Source organism: Octopus sinensis, linkage group LG29 (genome assembly GCF_006345805.1).
Source record: "Octopus sinensis linkage group LG29, ASM634580v1, whole genome shotgun sequence".
In the NCBI taxonomy this organism is placed as follows: Eukaryota; Metazoa; Mollusca; class Cephalopoda; order Octopoda; family Octopodidae; genus Octopus; species Octopus sinensis.
This window is the reverse complement of record NC_043025.1, coordinates 13,936,619-13,956,896: the sequence shown is the minus strand read 5'-3', so window position 1 is coordinate 13,956,896 and position 20,278 is coordinate 13,936,619. Positions and strand designations below refer to the sequence as shown.

The window sequence follows — 20,278 nt, the reverse complement described above, 5'->3', positions numbered from 1 at the left end:
CAAATCTCACCCCGACCGATTCTTCTTTGCCTTCCATTTGCCCCTGGTGGTCCAGTTGGTGGCCCCCCCGTCGATCGCAAAAAGGCAAGTAAGTACCAGCTGCGTGCTGGGGGGGGGGGGGGAAAGAGAAACCAAATTTTTTTTTTATCAACAGTACCCCCCACCCATTCACCCCCCGCCCCACCCCTCACCCGCCCTTGCTGCTTCAAGAAAAAAAAAAAAAAGAAAAAAATCCGGTTACCATGTTGCCAATATTAGAAATTGATAATAATTAATAATAATTAATAATAATAATTAATGAAGATTGCAAAGATGATGATGAAGATTGTATTTCAGAATAATAATGATAATAATAATAATAGCAGTTGATGATTGTGATGATGATGATAATAATAATAATAGTAATAATAATAATAATATTTATAATACTAATAATATTAGTTAATGGCAATTGCAATGAGGATGATTGTATTAATAATAATAATATAATAATAATAATAATAATAATCATATTTTAAGCAGTAACAAAAACATAAATAGTTTTTCATTAAAAAAATATTTCATAAAATGTTTGATTTTTTTTTTGTTTTTTTTAAAAGTTTTTTTTAATGTTTTTTTTTGGTGTTGTTTTTCTTTCAAATTTCTTATTTTGTTGTTTGTGTGTGTGTGTGTGTTTTGTTTTTTTTTTTCTTTTAATCTTTTTAAACACCATGTTGCATCACGTCCCGCGCCACGTCGGTCGTCCGCCTCACACGACCCTCCGCACCTCGAAGAACCTTTTGAGATAATAGACTTGACCGAGGGTCATTATGACCAAGACTACGGCTTCGAAGAATGACCACAGCACCACCCGAGAATTGGTGTTGTCGTTGACTGGAAAAAGAAAAAAAAAATTAAATTAAAAAGAAATATAGGAACAAATATCAAAAACCATGGATTTGTGGTTCCGGGTTCAGTCCCACTGCATGGCACCTTGGGCTAGATGTCTTCTACTATGGCCTCGGGCCAACCAAAGCTTTGAGAGTGGATCAGATTAATGGAAACTGTGTGGAAGCCTGCCACATGTGTGTGTGTGTGTAGAAACCTGACGTTATCAAAGAAGCTTGAGAGGCGGTTGGATGGAACCTACACTCGCCTCCTTATAAGAGCTCAAAATCTCTCGTGGAAGCGCCATCCAACCAAAATGCAAATATATGGGAAACTACCACCTGTGTCATCTCTTGTGAAAGGTAGGAGAGTCCAGTTTGCTGGACATTGTTGTAGAGCTGGAAAAGAGGTAATTTCTACTCTTCTCCTCTGGAAGCCATCTACTCGCAATACCAGAGGGCGCACACTCTCCTACCCTGATGTAATCTCCAGGGATACAGGCATCCAGCAACAGGACCTCCGTAATGCCATGATGGACCGTGAAGTCTGGCGTAACATAGTAAATTCCATTGTCTCGGCCACGGTCGAACAATGAGGATGTGTGTGTAGACATGGATATGTGGTTAAGAAGGTTGCTTCCCAACCACATGGTTCCGGGTTCAGTCCCACTGCATGGCACCTTGGGCTAGATGTCTTCTACTATGGCCACAGGCTGACCAAAGCTTTGAGAGTGGATCAGATTAATGGAAACTGTGTGGAAGCCCGCCACATGTGTGTGTGTGTGTAGACATGGACATGTGGTTAAGAAGGTTGCTTCCCAACCACAAGGTTCCGGGTTCAGTCCCACTGCATAGCACCTTGGGCTAGATGTCTTCTACTATGGCCACAGGCTGACCAAAGCTTTGAGAGTGGATCAGATTAAAGGAAACTGTGGAAGCCTGCCACATGCGTGTGTGTGTGTAGACATGGATATATGGTTAAGAAGGTTGCTTCCCAACCACAAGGTTCCGGGTTCAGTCCCACTGCATGGCAACCTTGGGCAAGTGTCATTTGCTACAGCCTGGAGCTGACCAAAGCCTTGTGAATGGATTTGGTAAGTGGAAACTGAAAGAAGCCCACCATATGTGTGTGTGTATTTGTGTGCATCTTTTTCTTTTTAATATTTTTCAGTCATAAGACCATGACCAAGCTGGAGCACTGCCTTGAAGGATTTTAGTTGAACAAACTGACCCCAGTAATTTTTTGTTTTAAGCCAGATACTTATTCTATTGGTCTCTTTTGCCAAACTTCTAAGTTACAAGGATGTAAACACACCAACACCGGTTGTCAAGCAGTGGTGGGCAACAAGCAGATATTATATATAAAATCAATAATAATAAAGGGTAAAATTAATTAATTAATAATTAATAATTCCACCAAGTAATATTCAGCATATTAAAAGGACCATTTACGGTAAATTTAAACAATATTTTTTTTATAATTATGAATATAATTATAATTAGGGTTTGGCAAAAAAAATTTGCTTAACAAAACAATTTTGTTTTTGAGTATATATTTATATATTGTCTGAGAGTTGTTTCTTACAGTAGAAGAAATAGCTAGGTTCTTTGGCTGCTATTTCTAAAGTTCGGTATGTGGTGAAGCAAATTTTTTTGCCAAACCCTAATTATAATTATATATATATATATATATATATATATATAATTAATCAATATAGGGTGGCAAAAAAAAAATTTGTAGAATTTTTTTGCCACCAGCGGCCTAGTGGGAAAAAATTAAATAGTCATAGACCATTTTTAAGTTCAACATCAACAATCAAGGAACGGCCATAATAGGCCATTCACCCACTAGAAATAACAGCCAAAGCTTCAACCGCACATAAAAGTCAATTCCGTAAACAGGAGAAAATTTAAAAAAACATTTACCCTGTAATTTCTTATACGATGCACCGTTTCGTCTGCTGTTTAATGGTAAACTAACCTGATTAAATTAAATCAAGCCAATCTTCCATAGGCCCTCAGATTAAATCAAGCCAATCTTCCATAGGCCCTTCTTACTGAAGAATCTGAGGGCCTATGGAAGATTGGCTTGATTTAATTTAATCAGGTTAGTTTACCATTAAACAGCAGACGAAACGGTGCATCGTATAAGAAATTACAGGGTAAATGTTTTTTTAAATTTTCTCCTGTTTACGGAATTGACTTTTATGTGCGGTTGAAGCTTTGGCTGTTATTTCTAGTGGGTGAATGGCCTATTATGGCCGTTCCTTGATTGTTGATATATATATATATATATATATATATATATATATATATATATATGATACACACACACACATAATAAGCTTCTTTCAGTTTCTGTCTACCAAATCTACATGTAAGGCCTTGGTCAATCTGGGTATTGTAGAAGATACTTGACCAACAGTCAACCAGGGTTGGCTATTCTCACAACACCACAGCAGGTGACCGCACCCTCAACGCTACAAGGGAGACTACTCTCGAAACACCAGAACAGGGATCACAGCCTTCACAATACCACAACTAAGGGTGACTGTTCACACAACACCACAAACAGGGGTGACAGCCAACACAACAATGCAACAGGGGTGACTGTTCTTAGAACACCTCAACCAAGTGTGACTGCCCCCGACAAAACCAGGGGGCGACAGCCCTCACAAAACTAGGAGTAACAATCTTCACAAAACCCAAATTTGTGTAACTACCCTCACAACTCCACAACAGGGGTGACTGCCTTCACAACACAGCAACAGAATTGACAGCCCTCACAACACCACAACCAAGGGTGACTGTTCACACAGCACCACAAACAGGAATGACTGCCTTCACAACACCACAATCAAGTGTGACTGTCTTCACAAAATCACAACAGGGGCAACAGCCCTCACGAAACCAAAACTTGTGTAACTACCCTCACAACACCACAACAGGGGTGACTGTCTTCACAACACAACAACAGAGATAACAGCCCTAACAACACCACAACCAAGGGTGACTATTAACACAGCGCCACAAACAGGGGTGATCGTTCTCACAACACCACAACCAAGTTTGACTGTCTTCACAAAATCACAACAGGGGTAACAGCCCTCACACAACCAAAACTTGTGTAACTACCCTCATAACACCACAACAGGGGTGACTGCCTTCACAACACCACAACCAAGTTTGACTGTCTTCACAAAATCACAACAGGGGCAACAGCCCTCACAAAACCAAAACTTGTGTAACTACCCTCATAACACCACAACCATGGGTAACTGTTTTCCTACCTCTGCAACAGGGGGTCATCCCAAACGACAACACAACAGTGATGATCATTCTCACAACACCACAACCAGCAACAGGAGCAACTGCCCTCCAAACTCAACGAATAAGTCAGGAACTGGACAACTGCTGTCCAAACAAGCCCACCCCCCAATAATAACAAACACAAATATACTCACTGGCTCGATGGATCCTCTCGCGGACTTCCATGTATTCCTGTTCGTGTTTCACACCTGTCAGGGCTGTCGATAGCTCATCAATCATGCCAGACAGTTTACTGTGGTGTGCTAGAAACAACAGCAAAAAAAAAACCTCTTAGTCACAATGATTGCATCGGGTTTCTCAAGATGCAGAAATTATTATCTAATTTGGCCAGTTTTGGAAAGGGATGTGAATACTTAAGGACAATGCTCCTACTTTTCACTTGTTTCAGTCATTAGACTGTGGCCATGCTGGGGCACTGCTTCGAAGAGTCTTTAGTTGAATGCATCGACCCCAATATTTATGATGATTTTTAAAGCCTGGCACTTATTCTATCGGTTCCCTTTTGCCGAACTGCTCGGCTATGGGGATGTAAACACACCAGCACTGGTTGTCAAGCAATGTATGTATGTGTGTGTATGGGGATCAAACACAGACACAAACAGATATATATGTACATATATATATATATATCACGGGCTTATATATATATATATATATATATATATACATACACAACAGACAACTTTCAGTTTCTGTCAACCAAATCCACTCACAAGGCTTTGGTCGGCTTGAGGCCCAGGGTGCCACGCAGTGGGACTGAACCTGGAACCATGTGGTTGGGAAGCAAGCTTCTTACCACACAGCCATGCCTGCACCTATAGTAAAATAGTAAAAATGATAATTCTTTCTCGTGTCTGCACAAGGCCTATAATTTTAAGGGTAGGGGTCAACAAATTACATTATCCCAATGCTCAACTGGTACTTATGTTAATTGACCCCAAAAGGATGAAAGGCAAAGTCAATCTTGCCAGGATTTGAACTTGAAACATGAAGACAGACAAAATGATGTTCGGTATTTTGTCGTGCATGCTAATGATTCTGCCAGCTCGTTGCACAAGGCCAGGAATTTTTGGTGGAAGGGACAAGTAGATTGCATCGACCCCCAGTGCTGTACTGGTACTTAATTTATTGACCCCCAAAAGGATGAGATGCAAAGTCGACCTCGGAGGAATTTGAACTCAGAAATGCCACTTAGCATCACATCTGGTGTGGTAACGATTCTGTCAGCTTGCTACCTTAAATAATCCTTAGGCACAAGGCCTGAAATTTGTAGGGAGCGCAAAGTTGATTACATCGGCCCCAGTGCTCAACTGGTACTTAATTTATTGACCCCCAAAAGGATGACATGCAAAGTTGATTACATCGACCCCAGTGCTCAACTGGTACTTAATTTATTGACCCCCAAAAGGATGAGATGCCAAGTTGACCTTGGAGGAATTTGAACTCAGAAATGCCACTTAGCATCATATCATGAACCATTTACTGTCCCTTGTCCACGCTGGCACGGGCTGGACATTATGACTGGGCTGGCACGCTGGAAGGCTACACCAGGATCCAGTCCGACATGGCATGGTTTTCACTTAATTACACATTTGAGTCAGAGGTGCCAATAGCAGGGGAGTCAGAGTCAAAGTTGTTTTGTTTCGACTCCACAATCCTGATAAATAAGATTTACATTTGACAGAGAAATCTGAGATCAAAGGGTTAACCCTTTCGTTACTGTATTTATTTTGAGATTCTCTGTGTTTCTTTCAATTCATTTTAAATATAACAAAGAATTTAGTAAAATAACTTAGTTATCATTAAGCTAGTGTTAGGAACATAAATTGTGACTAAGGTTTGGTGGAAGATTTTAATTCAAAACTTATGAAAACAAGACATTTGTACTACAGAGCCAGAGGTGGTTTCAACCAGGTTGGTATCAAAAGGGTTAAGAATTGTTTCTCTATTATAAATCTTAACCCTTTTGGTACCATATTTCTTCTGCTGAGATGCTCTGTGTTTCTTTCAATTGTTTTAAATATAACAAAGAATTTAGTCAAATAACTTAGTTATCATTAAGCTAGTGTTAGGAACATAAATTGTGACTAAGGTTTGGTGGAAGATTTTAATTCAGAACTTATGAAAACAAGACATTTGTACTACAGAGCCAGAGGTGGTTTCAACCAGGTTGGTATCAAAAGGGTTAAGAATTGTTTCTCTATTATATATGCTAACCCTTTTGTTACCGTATTTATTTTGAGATGCTCTGTGTTTTTTTCAATTAATTTTAAATATAACAAAGAATTTAGTAAAATAACTTAGTTATCATTCAGCTAGTGTTAGGAACATAAATTGTGACTAAGGTTTGGTGGAAGATTTTAATCCAGAACTTATGAAAACAAGACATTTGTACTAAAGAGCCAGAGCCGGGTTTCAGCCGGGTTGGTAACGAAAGGGTTATTAAAATATAAATTAACTCACAATCGGTGTCCATGTTGTTTGTGTCCTTGGGCTTCTCACCAATGTCTACACTGAACATCACGACTTTAGGGGTCATCGTAGACATCTTGTTGCTGAAGCAGTACTTGTAGGTGCCGTCCATGTGTGCTGCAAAGGTGTACTTGCCATTGGACTCCCTGTCACCCGTGTGGATTACTTTGCCGTCAGGGCTGTAGATCTGGAAATTGAAGAATAGATAATGTTGATGAAGGGCAACGACATGTTGATTGCGACCCCTGTGGTCGTGGAGAGAGAGATTAAGGACTGCAGGGTTGTGATGTTGAGGATTATGAAGGATAAAGGGTGGAGAGTTGTTGAGGAATTAAATCTAAGCGAGAAATATAGAGGAGAGCGAGAAGAGTAAGGGGTGGCAAACAGAGGGAGACAGAGAAATGGAAGCAGGGAATACAGGGGACAGAGAGAGAGAGAGAGAGAGGGAAAGTGGGAAAAGTGTAAGAGAAGGACAAAGAGACGAAAATGGGAGCAAGGAATATAGGGGACAGAGAGAGAGAAGCAACAAAATAATAGAGAAAGGACGAGAGATGAGATAACATCAAGTGTATAGCTATATATATATATATATATATATATATATATACTCTTTTACTTGTTTCAGTCATTTGACTGCGGCCATGCTGGAGCACCGCCTTCAATCGAGCAACTCGACCCCGGGACTTATTCTTTTGTAAGCCCAGTACTTATTCTATCGGTCTCTTTTGCCGAACCGCTAAGTTACATAAATCATCATAAATATTGGGGTCGATGCATTCAACTAAAAATTCTTCAAAGCAGTGCCCCAGCCTGGCCGCAGTCTAATGACTGAAACAAGTGAAAGTAGAAGCATTGTCCTTAAGTATTCACATCCCTTTCCAAAACTGGCCAAATAGATAATAATTTGTGTACACACCAGCATCGGTTGTCAAGAAATGCTAGGCGGACAAACACAGACACACAAACACACACATATATACATATATACGATGGGCTTCTTTCAGTTTCCGTCTACCAAATCCACTCACAAGGCTTTGGTCGGCCCAGGGCTATAGTAGAAGACACTTGTCCAAGGAGCCACGCAGTGGGACTGAACCCAGAGCCATGTGTTTGGTAAACAAGCTACTTACCACACAGCCACTCCTGCACCTATATATATATATATATTTCTTTATTGCCCACAAGGGGCTAAACATAGAGGCGACAAACAAGGACAGACAAATAGATTAAGTCAATTACATCGACCCCAGTGCGTAACTGGTACTTAATTTATCGACCCTGAAAGGAAGAAAGTCAAAGCTGACCTCGGCAGAATTTGAACTCAGAACGTAAAGACAGATGAAATACCACAAAGCATTTTGCCCGGCGTGCTAACGTTTCTGCCAGCTCGCCGCCATAATTGATATATTAATATCCAAAATCAATAAACTCCCTCTTCCCCCCAGCTGCTGTTCGCTATTTAGTCCCTGTAATTATCCAAGACAGATGTTGCTTTTGCCCTCTCGACAACGTTTAGTTTGTCTTTTGCTGTGTGAATGAACAGCCTGTCAACGTCACAATCACACCACGTGTCTCCAACATGGCAATTACAGCGTCACCCTGACACTAAATGCCATTAAACAGATGGCTACAGGTGCGTGAGTGTGTGTGTGTGTGTGTGTGAGAGAGAGAAAGAGAGGTGGGCTGCATGGCTCACAATTTCCTGGAATCAGCTACAGGTTGTTTCCTTGATCCAGGTATTTTAGTTTAGATTGCTCCAGTCTGTTTAGCTGGGAAAATGAACACCAACCAAGAGAACTGCAGCCATGCAGTGTATATCTAAGGCAAGGAAGCCTGGTGGGGCCCTTTCCTCTCCAGGCTAAACTCGTTTCTACAGCTGAGTAGACTGGAGCAATGTGTAGTGAAGTATTTTGCTCAAAACACAATGCATTGCCGGGTCCAGGAATTGAAACCACAATTTTATGAGGAGTCCAACACTCTAACCACTAAGCCATGCACCTACACACACACTCTTTTACTTGTTTCAGTCATTTGACTGTGGCCATGCCGGAGCACTGCCTTTAGTCAAGCAAATCGACCCCCAGGACCTATTCTTTGTAAGCCCAGTACCTATTCTATCAGTCTCTTTTGCCGAACCGCTAAGTTACAGGAATGTAAACACTCCAGCATTGGTTGTCAAGCAATGCTGGGGGGGGGGGCAAACACAAATACAAACACACACACATATATATAATAATAATAATAATTGTGTACAGTGCTCAGGTGCACTACAACTCATCTAAAGTGTATGTATAATCAGGTGTAGTTTCGGCGGATTTTGGAAAGCATGAGGGCCTTAAAGGATGCAGTGTCATGGCAGTCAACAACTGACGCAGGCAGTTTGTTCCATGCTTCAGCAACTCTGAGCGTGAAAAAATGTTTCCAAAAGTCATGGAAGGAGCTGTGTTGTTTTCTGACTTTGTAGGCATGTCCATGTGTGTTGGACACATGGAGATCAAAAAGGTGTTCAGTGTTGTTGTTGGTGAGGTGGTTGTCTTGGTATCATGTGGTAGTTGTAAAATATATATATATATATATATACATCCTTACATAAAAGTATACTCACACATAAATTCATACATACCAATATATACATATACATATCATCATCATCATCACCACCATCATCGTTCAATGTCCATTGTCCATGCTGGCATGGGTTGGACAGTTCAACCAGAGCTGTCTAACCCGGAGAGCTGCACCAGGCTCCAGTCTGATTGGGTTTTTTATGGCTTGATGCCCTTCCAAGTAGCAACCACTTCACAGAGTTGGGTGTTGGGTGCTTTTACATGGCACCCGGCACGGGACTCTTGTAGGCTGATCGTCTTCTCAAGGGGGAGTGGCCTTATCGCTTCTGCTGTGGGGGTATGCGTCTTCTTGAGTACAGCAAGGGGCCAGGCATCTCGGTCCTTTGTCATCTTGTCTGAAAGGTTCAGCATCCTCAGATTGGTCCCATGTCTTCCAGGGTGTCCCCCTTTCACATGTTCCATCGACTTGAGGGATTGGTACTTCTTCATGGAACTGTTGGCATCCATCCATATATATATATATATATATATAATCATCATCATCATCATCATCGTTTAACATCCGTTTTCCATGCTAGCATGGGTTGGACAGTTCGACCGGGATCTGGGAAGCCAGGAGGCCGCACTAGGCCCCAGTCTGATCTGGCAGTGTTTCTACAGCAGGATGCCCTTCCTTACACCAACCACTCCATGAGTGTAGTGGGTACTTTTTACATGCTACTGGCACAGGTGCCAGGCGAGGCTGGCAATGGCCACGATTGGTTGGTGCTTTTTACGTGCCACCGGCACAGGTATCACAAATACAATTTCCATTTGATTTTTATTTTGATGTTGATGTACATGTATCAATAGGTCTCCTCAAGCACAGCAGGTCACCCTACGATCCAAGGTAAGCACAGCAGGCCATCCTACAATCCAAGGTACTTTGGATGGGCTGGAGCTTCTATATATATATATATATATGCAAAAAAGGGTGGAATATAATAAAATTAATAAATTTCACCTTGTAGATTTATCGGTATGCAAAAGACCATATTTGGTAAGGGTTATAATAATTATAATTAAGGGTTAATTGCAACAAGTTGCTCAAAACCACATACCGAAAATATTAGAAATAGCAGCTAAATTGATCACTATTTCTCCTACTAATAAAAGGCTGGGATTTCGTTATTTTCTTCCTTTTTTGCCATATACAGGTTACAAATTCTGTTTGTTTGTGGAGACTTTTTATTAGTAGGAGAAATAGTGATCAATTTAGCTGCTATTTCTAATATTTTCGGTATGTGGTTTTGAGCAACTTGTTGCAATTAACCCTTAATTATGATTATATATATATATATATATATATATACGGTGAGAGAGTGAAAGCACATGGTTGGACGTATAAAAAACAAAATAGAATGAAAATATTACAGAACACGTATATAAGTGTGTGTGTATCTTTCGCTTTCCTTTGCTAGGGATATTTGTGACGCTCCTGATTGATATCCAAATATAAACGCTTCATCCAAATGCATTTTTGAATTATAAAACAGATGCTAAACGATGCCGATGCTGATGATGATGATGTATGTATGTATGTGTGTGTTTGTTTCCTCTCCACCACTGCTTGACAACCAGTGTTGGTGTGTTTATATCCCTGTAACTTGGCAGTTCAGCAAAAGGGACTGATAAAATAAGTATTGGGCTTTACCAAAAAAAAAAATATATAAAAAAAGTAAGTAGTGGGGGTCAATCCGTGAAACTAAAATTCTTCAAGGCGGTGCTCCAGCATGGCCACAGTCTAAGGATTGAAACAAGCAAAAAGATAACGGATAAAACTAAACAACAAACCTCCGGTTATCAAGTCAGCAGGATGAGCTTGACCTGCTAAAAACATCAGCTAAATCTCCCTCATATCCAATAAGGTTTCAATAAAAGTAAAGGCCACATCAGTCAATACTATTGTCATCATTTCAATGTCCTTCCTTCCTGTCCCCCCCACTATTGCTGCTCCCATGCTTACATGAGTCAGATGGAATTTGTGGAGGGAGATTTTCTATGACTGGACAATGCCTTTTCTGCTGCCAACCCTCATCTGTGTCCAAGCAAAGTAACATTTTCCCATGGTCAGACGCGTTTCCATGCAAGATTGGAAACAAAACAACACTGCTTGTACAACAAGGACGCTCGTTTACAACTACCACATGATACCAAGACAAAGAGACAGTAACATATATTCACACATCATAAGGCGGTGAGCTGGCAGAAACGTTAGGACGCCGGGCGAAATGCGTCGCCGTATTTCGTCTGTCGATACGTTCCGAGTTCAAATTCCGCCGAGGTCGACTTTGCCTTTCATCCTTTCGGGGTCGATAAATTAAGTACCAGTTGTGTACTGGGGTCGATATAATCGACTTAATCCCTTTGTCTGTCCTTGTTTGTCCCTTCTGTGTTCAGCCCCTTGTGGGTAGTAAAGAAATAGGTATTTCGTCTGTCTTTACGTTCTGAGTTCAAATTCCGCCGAGGTCGACTTTGCCTTTCATCCTTTCGGGGTCGATAAATTAAGTACCAGTTATACACTGGGGTCGATATAATCAACTTAATACCTATGTCTGTCCTTGTTTGTCCCCTCTATGTTTAGCCCCTTGTGGGTAGTAAAGAAATATATATTCACACATCATCATCATCGTTGTCGTCTAATGTCCGCTTTCCATGCTGGCATGGGTTGGACGGTTTGACAGGAGCTGACCAGGCAGATGTTAAGTGATGATGATGATGATGATGAATCACAGGGTACTTCACACATTGAGTAAATCCTGAGTTAGCTTCATTGGATTTCAGACAGCATACAGGGTATATAACCAAGACATCAGAAAGAAGAAGAATGGACAATTATACACCTTCAAAATTTGTTTATTAGTGAAAGGTAGGAGAGTCCAGTTTGCTGGACATTGTTGTAGAGCTGGAAAAGAGGTAATCTCTACTCTTCTCCTCTGGAAGCCATCTACTCGCAATACCAGAGGGTGCACACTCTCCTACCCTGATGTAATCTCCAGGGATACAGGCATCCAGCAACAGGACCTCCGTAATGCCATGATGGACCGTGAAGTCTGGCGTAGCATGGTAAATTCCATTGTCTCGACCACGGTCGAACAATGATGATGATGATTAGTTTTATTCTCATCATCATCATCATCCAGTGTTTTAAATCTGGGTTTTGTCTCTGTTAACAGTGGTGGCCGAATCTACCTCAATGCCATAGCAACTGAAGCAGGCAGGTGCAGCCCACCCCAACCTTTGCAATCATGAGGGCTGTTTTGGAGATGGATTTTTTATGGGGAGCATGCCTTTGCTTTGTTCCTTCTCGAGCCACACCTGGCTCATAAGGGCCGGTTTCCCGGTTTCCTTGGCATATGGGTTCCCCACCTGGACAGGGCGCCGGTCCGTTGCAGGTGAGCTGCAAGATGCAGGAGGAAAGAGTGAGAGAAAGTTGTGGTGAAAGAGTCAGCAGAAGTTCGCCATTACCTTCTGCCGCAGCCGCTTGGAGCTCAGGTGTTTTCGCTCATAAACACACACATCGCCCGGTCTGAGATTCGAACCCGCGAACCCTCGACCGCGAATCCACTGCTCTAACCACAAGGCCATGTGCCTCCACATGCCTTTGTTTACCCCCAACCTCAGTTTCTAGACACGAGTGTCCCGAGACCAAGGCTTCTACCACAATTTTTAAGAAATGTGGTGGAAAACTAGCTCAGGAAGGCAGGGACGCTACTCCCTGAGACCCCTTTCGGATCCTACATAAAATTCACATTTGAATCTATCTATCTACGCACTGTATATATATCATCATCATCATCATCATCGTTTAACATCCGTTTTCCATGCTAGCATGGGTTGGACGGTTCGACCGGGGATCTGGGAAGCCAGAAGGCTGCACCAGGCTCCAGTCTTATCTGGCAGTGTTTCTACAGCTGGATGCCCTTCCTAACGCCAACCACTCCGTGAGTGTAGCGGGTGCTTTTTACGTGCCACCTGCACAGGTGCCAGGCGAGGCTGGCAACGGCCACGGTCGGATTGGTGTATTTTACGTGCCACCGGCACGGAAGCCAGTCGAGGCGGCACTGGCATCGGCCACGAGTCGGATAGTGCTTTTTACGTACCACCAGACCAGGGATCCTGGCTGGTTCAATTCGATTTCGAAATGATATGTATATATTCTTTTATTCATTTGACTGAGACCATGCTGGAGCACTGCCTTTAAAAATTTATGGTTGAATGTATCAACATCAGTATTTATTTAAAAAATCCTGTTACTTATTCTGTCGGTCTCTTTTGCAAGGGTATCATGAAAGGACTGTTCGGAGGCAAAACTTTCCCAGTTCTTTTACAGGGCTTAAAAAATTTGAAGGACTGCTGCAATAAGAGTGTAAATCTGTGACAGGAATATGTTGAATAAAATCACAGGAGTGGCCGTGTGGTGAGTAGTTTGCTTACCAACCACGTGGTTCCGAGTTCAGTCCCACTGCGTGGCATCTTGGGCAAAGTGTCTTCGACTATATAGCCTCAGGCCGACCAAAGCCTTGTGAGTGGATTTGGTAGATGGAAACTGAAAGAAGCCCATCGTGTATGTATATATATATATATATATATATATGCATGTGTGTGTTTGTGTGACTGTGTTTGTCCCCCTAGCATTGCTAGACAACCGATGCTGGTGTGTTTATGTCCCCGTTACTTAGCGGTTCGGCATAAGACGGAAACTGAAAGAAGCCTGTCATATATATGTATATGTGTATATATGTATATTTGTATTTGTGTTTGTACCCCCACAACATCGCTTGACAAAAGATGCTGGTGTGTTTACGTCCCCGTCACTTAGCGGTTCGGCAAAAGACACCGATAGAATAAGTACTGGGCTTACAAAGAATAAGTTCCGGGGTCGATTTGCTCGACTAAAGGCGGTGCTCCAGCATGGCCGCAGTCAAATGACTGAAACAAGTAAAAGAGTAAAGAATATTAACTGATCCTTCTGTATTTTCTTTTCCCCAAAACCAGGAACTTTTCAGCACCTCTTTGTATATATATATTTCTTTACTACCCACAAGAGGCTAAACATAGAGGGGACAAACAAGGACAGACAAACGGATTAAATCGATTATATCGACCCCAGTGAGTAACTGGTACTTAATTTATCGACCCCAGTGAGTAACTTGGTACTTAATTTATCAACCCCAGTGAGTAACTGGTACTTAATTTATCGACCCCAGTGAGTAACTGGTACTTAATTTATCGACCCCAGTGAGTAACTGGTACTTAATTTATCGACCCCAGTGAGTAACTGGTACTTAATTTATCGACCCCAGTGAGTAACTGGTACTTAATTTATCGACCCCAGTGAGTAACTGGTACTTAATTTATCGACCCCGAAAGGATGAAAGGCAAAGTCGACCTCGGCGGAATTTGAACTCAGAACGTAACGACCGATGAAATACCGCTAAGCATTCCGCCCGGTGTGCCACTTTGTATATATTTACACACACACACACACAGAGGTGAGTGGATAAACAAAAGGAAGAGGGATTCAGGACATTCTGCTTTAGGGAACACGAAAGTGAGGGGATTGGAAAGGAAAGACGATGCAGCCACAATTACCAGGTCGTTTTGGCCAGTAATTATGTACGTACATGGGGTGGGGGGGAGACACACAGACAGACAGACACTCCTGAGAGACAAATGCTTCAAACACATGATTTCACACCAAGAATTCTCACAAAACAAAGTTAAGAATGAATGCACCCACCCACACATTGACATATATATATATATATATAATATATATATATATATATAACACACACGCACATATATACATATGTATATATATATATATATACATGTATATATATAACTTATATATATATATATATATATACTTATATACATATATATATACTTATATACATATATATACATACATATATACATATGTATATATATATATATACATATGTATATATATATATATATACATATGTATATATATATATAACTTTATATATATATATACATATATATATACATACATATATATATATATACATATGTATATATATATATAACTTTATATATATATATACATATATATATACATACATATACATACATATATACACACATATATACACATATGTACATATATACACATATATACATACATATATATATACATACATATATATATACACATACATACGTAGTCTTATATACATACATATATATACTTATATACATACATATATATATACTTATATACATACATATATATATACTTATATACATATATATATATACTTATATACATACATATATATACTTGTATACATACATATATACATACACTTATATACATACAAATCTATATATATACACACATAATATTTCAGATAGGCACAAAGCTAACAGTTTTTTCATGGGGAGGGGAGAGTTTAGTCGATTATATCGATCCCCCAGTACTTAACTGGTATATCATTTTAACGGCCCCGAAAGGATAAAAGGCAAATTTGACTCAGGCAGGATTTGAACACTTTGCAATTTAAATTCGACCTTGTCCATTCATCCCCTTGGCAGGGGCATCATAATAATAATAATAATAATAATAATAATAATAATAACAACCTACTACAAATAGAGAAGTTAAAACAGGTAACAGTAACCCCTAAAAACTAACCCTAAAACTAATTCTGCCCTTCAGATCGTTACGTAGATGCATCGGGACCTCTATAGTTCAGTAGTGCCTTTTATTTAGTATTATTTTCCAGACACAGGAAGAATGAAAGGCAAATTTGACCTCAACGAGATTCGAACTACGAACGTCAAGATACAGAACATATGTTGCAAAACATTTTGTTCGACGCCCTGGATCCCTTCGATTTCTATTTTACTCTGATTGAATCTCCTAATTATTCCATGTTTTAATTAAAAAAATCATGTATTTGTTAAAATATTTCGTGAAATTAGAAGTATGACGAATTTTTTGTAGATAAATTTTAACAGCAAAGTCTTATAGTGTGACTTCCAAGGGGCCATATGGACCCCGGTTTCGAACCGGTGCCCTTACTATTCCGCCAGATCAGTAATAATAATAATGGGTTGAGGTGTTGGTACAAAGCAGGCTGTTTTGAGGGGAGGGGTTAGTCCATAACATCGACCCCGGTGTTCAACTGATGTTTTATCTACTACCAAAACGATCTCAGATGAAGTTGACCTCGGCGGTATTTCGTCTGCTGTTACGTTGTGAGTTCAAATTCCGCCGAGGTCGACTTTGCCTTTCATCCTTTCGGGGTCGGTAAATTAAGTACCAGTTACGCACTGGGGTCGATCTAATCGACTTAATACCTATGTCTGTCCTTGTTTGTCCCCTCTGTGTTTAGCCCCTTGTGGATAATAGAGAAATAGGTATTTCGTCTGCCGTTACGTTGTGAGTTCAAATTCCGCCGAGGTCGACTTTGCCTTTCATCCTTTCGGGGTCGATAAATTAAGTACCAGTTACGCACTGGGGTCGATATAATCGACTTAATCCGTGTGTCTGTCCTTGTTTGTCCCCTCTGTGTTTAGTCCCTTGTGGGCAATAAAGAAATAGGTATTCGAATACAGAATGTAATGAGATGGGGGGAAGAAATGCCGTTAAGCAATTTGTTCGACGCGCTCTAACCGATTCGGTCAATATATAAAGGTTGACCAACGATTCTGCAAACTCGCGGACTTCATTAATAATTTGTTTTCTGCAGTCGGTTCATTTTGTGGAAATGGGGTTTGTCGATTACATAGACCCAAATGCACGACTGGTGCTCATTTTACTGACCCTGAAAGGACGAAAAGCAAAGTCGATCTCAGCAGGATTTGAACTCAGAATGTAAGAGGGCGATCTTTCGTCTCTAGTAGACCTTTCCGTCGATTTCCGTAAAAATTTTTTTTTTTTTACATATGGGCTTGCGGGAACTTTCGAAGTAATATACATACATATACACATACACCGAGTAAAAAATTCCAGTTATCTCTCTCTTTCACACACACTAACAGAAGCACTTCACTTACACAACATACTGTCTGTCACCCGCACCCCATCAAACACACACACACACATGTACATCAATGCTTGCCATGCACGGTAACTTCAAAAGAACTTCCCCCGTCATACAATCGCTTTCTCTTAGTCTCTTTCGCTCTCATTACTTCAAAAGTTCCCGCAAGCCCATATGTAAAAATTAAAAGTTTTTTACGGAAATCGACGGAAAGGTCTACTAAAGACGAAAGATTGCCATGTAGGGGTCGGAAGAAATGCCGAGAAAGCATTTTGCCCGGCGATCTAACGATCCTACCAGATCGCCTCCATAATAATAATATTCTGCTTATTGACATCTATAGAGATATTACAAATAGAGAAAAGGGTTTATATATAAATGTTCGGAGAGAGAGGAAAGACGTGGGGTGGTTTTACCTTGACATCGATGTCCAAGAATCCGCCTTCGGCCACCTCAAACATGAGGCTCATCTTGGTGCCGGACACCACTTTGTCAAAGAAGCATTCTTCGGCATGGGCGTCGATGTTGACGAAATAGCCGAGCGTGGACTGCGGCAGGAGGGCCGCAAGGAGCGACAACACGAACAGGGAGAAGAAGAAGAAAGTATCCATGGTCGAATTGAGCCAAGATCAGCTGGAGTGGAACGTGGAACGGTCAAATGGTCGGCAGGCGGCTCTTGGTGGTTGTTGTGAGAGAGCAGGAAGGAAATACGGGGAGGCGATGGTGGGAATAAGGAAGAAGAATGAATCCTGCAGCTAATGCCACGTAAGACACGTTGAGAGAGGGACAGAATGTGAGAGAGAAAGAGAGAGAAGAAGCTTTATTGGGAAGGACAGCCGTCGTCAAAGATGGCTGAAAAGTTGTCACCGGAAGTCGGAGTTCGGCTTCGCTGTGGGAAGAGAGAAAAACTACGGTAGACCAGAAGGGGAATGATTTTATTGCTTTGTATCGTGGTTTGTTTGATTGAGCTGGCAGAAAGGTTAAGCACGCCGGGGGGAATGCTTAGCAGGTATTTCGTCTGCTGCTACTGTATACGGCTGGGTAGACTGTACGTCATTGTGGGCCCCTGTTTACAGCCAGAAAAACAAGAAGAAGAAGAAAACGAAGAAGAAGAAGAAGGAGCAGAACAAGAAGAAGAAGAAAAGGAGATGATGATGACGATGAAGGAGGGGGAGTGTGATAAAAGGGAGTAGGAGGGAGTGCAGTGTTAGTGACACGGGCGGTGGGTGTATATTCTGCAGTTAATGAAACGCAACGCGTCACTCCGTCTCGGTGATGTAAACACGAAATAAATCTAGATTAATTACAATAATATATGTACATGTAAAATATAATAAGCGACTGAGCAAATTAAAATTTAATTAAATTAAGCAAAATGAGAAAAATATTTCAAAGTGACGGGACATAAATTAAGACTGTGAGCGTGTCGTCGTTCACGCCGTTTTTTCAAAAACTTGTTCGTCATGAATCGTAAACAGCACAAATAATTTTTCTTTTTTTATTTAAAACATTTCGTTTTTGTAATTTTTTTAAAAATAAAAATTAAATATAAAAATAGACACGTTAGCGAAAGCGGAAGTATACGAGTGATACGCAGTTAATAACATACTCTACTTTCCCCCCTTCCTCCTTCATAAAAAGACGGGCGTCCGGGAAACACGGCAGACGATAAGCAGAAAGGAAGAATAAATCGAAGCTTCAATCTTCACAGATGAAAAAAAAATAATTAAATCAATAAACTAATTGCCTGTTATCTTAAATTAGGGGAAAATTTAATTAAATTCCTCGTTTGTAAAGAATAATTAAATTCCGAAATAAAACGTGTTTCGATTTACAGCGTGTTCAATGTGCGGGTGTTTACTATGGAAGAACACTGGAACAATAATGTGTAGATTTATGTTCATAGGTTTCTCCACAAGTAAAATTTAGAAATTGTTGCTAACGTTACGGATTCGAAATTTGATCCTTTGCATCATCATTATTACCTATTTCTTTATTACCCACAAGGGGCTAAACATAGAGGGGACAAACAAAGACAGACATAGGTATTAAGTCGATTACATCGACCCCAGTGCGTAACTGGTACTTAATTTATCGACCCCCGAAAGAATGAAAGGCAAAGTCGACCTCGGCGGAATTTGAACTCAGAACGTAGCGGCAGACGAAATACCACTAAGCATTTCGCCCGGCGTGCTAACGTGTCTGCCAGCTCGCATCATCATTATTACCACTACCACCATCATCGTCATTGTGGAAGCGAGTGGCTTAATCGGTAAAGCGTTGCTCTCGAGATCGTTAGATTGTGGTTTCGATTCCTGGACTGGGCGATGCGTTGTTTACTTGAGAAAAACACTTTGTTTCATGTTATTCCAGTTCATTCAGCTAGCAAAAGGGAGTCATTCTGCGATCGACCAGGGTTCAGTTCGGTGGAAGAATTTATAGGGCACAGGATCTGGGAAATCGGTCCTAATGAGCCTATAGCGTAGCACGGCCCTTTTAATTCCAATTTGTTACCTGTAGAGCATTGAGGTCAGTGCCAGCGACTTCCCCTGGAGCCCTAAATAAAAAAATATGAAACCATTATTCTGTTCTAATTTAGTTAATTGTACAATAGAAATTTAAATGGAATAAAATGTTTTGAAAGAAATTTAAAGTGCTGACATGATAACAGTAAACCTACTATTGGGCAACCCGGTATATATATATATATATACTATATATATATATATATATATATATATATATAATATATATATATTATATATATATACTTTATTTTAAGCAGCAGAAAATTCAACAAAATCTGTTACTCTGAGTTTCTCGTTGCCGTTCATCAGACAGTTTTTGCTAGAATGGAACTTATATATTAATTCAATCTATACTCTTACAAACGCTACACCTTTAAAAAGAAATGGACTTGTTTGATTGGCCCTTTAGAAAAAAACGGTCAATCTTCGAGCGATAAACAAAAAGGTCGTTT

The 20,278-nt window shown here is 40.5% G+C and overlaps 1 protein-coding gene across 1 annotated transcript; it reads right to left on the bottom strand.

Annotated features, from left to right (window-relative positions):
* Nucleotides 1–633: 633 nt before the first annotated feature.
* LOC115226102 (transmembrane emp24 domain-containing protein 2) lies at nucleotides 634–18,174 on the bottom strand. Its single transcript, XM_029797084.2, has 4 exons — nucleotides 17,715–18,174; nucleotides 6,660–6,855; nucleotides 4,331–4,438; nucleotides 634–873 (listed from the first exon to the last, which is right to left on the bottom strand). Exons 1-4 carry the CDS (start codon nucleotides 17,907–17,909, stop codon nucleotides 749–751), a joined length of 624 nt encoding a protein of 207 aa, XP_029652944.1. The 5' UTR covers nucleotides 17,910–18,174; the 3' UTR covers nucleotides 634–748.
* Nucleotides 18,175–20,278: the final 2,104 nt, after the last annotated feature.

Excerpts from the sequence above, each read along its gene's own strand:
- LOC115226102 (XM_029797084.2), bottom strand. The coding sequence starts at position 17,909 with ATGGATACTTTCTTCTTCTTCTCCCTGTTCGTGTTGTCGCTCCTTGCG. Across the intron at positions 6,856-17,714 it reads TCTTGGACATCGATGTCAAG|ATCTACAGCCCTGACGGCAA; the intron begins GTAAAACCACCC and ends TTCAATTTCCAG. Across the intron at positions 874-4,330 it reads CGAGAGGATCCATCGAGCCA|TCAACGACAACACCAATTCT; the intron begins GTGAGTATATTT and ends TTCTTTTTCCAG.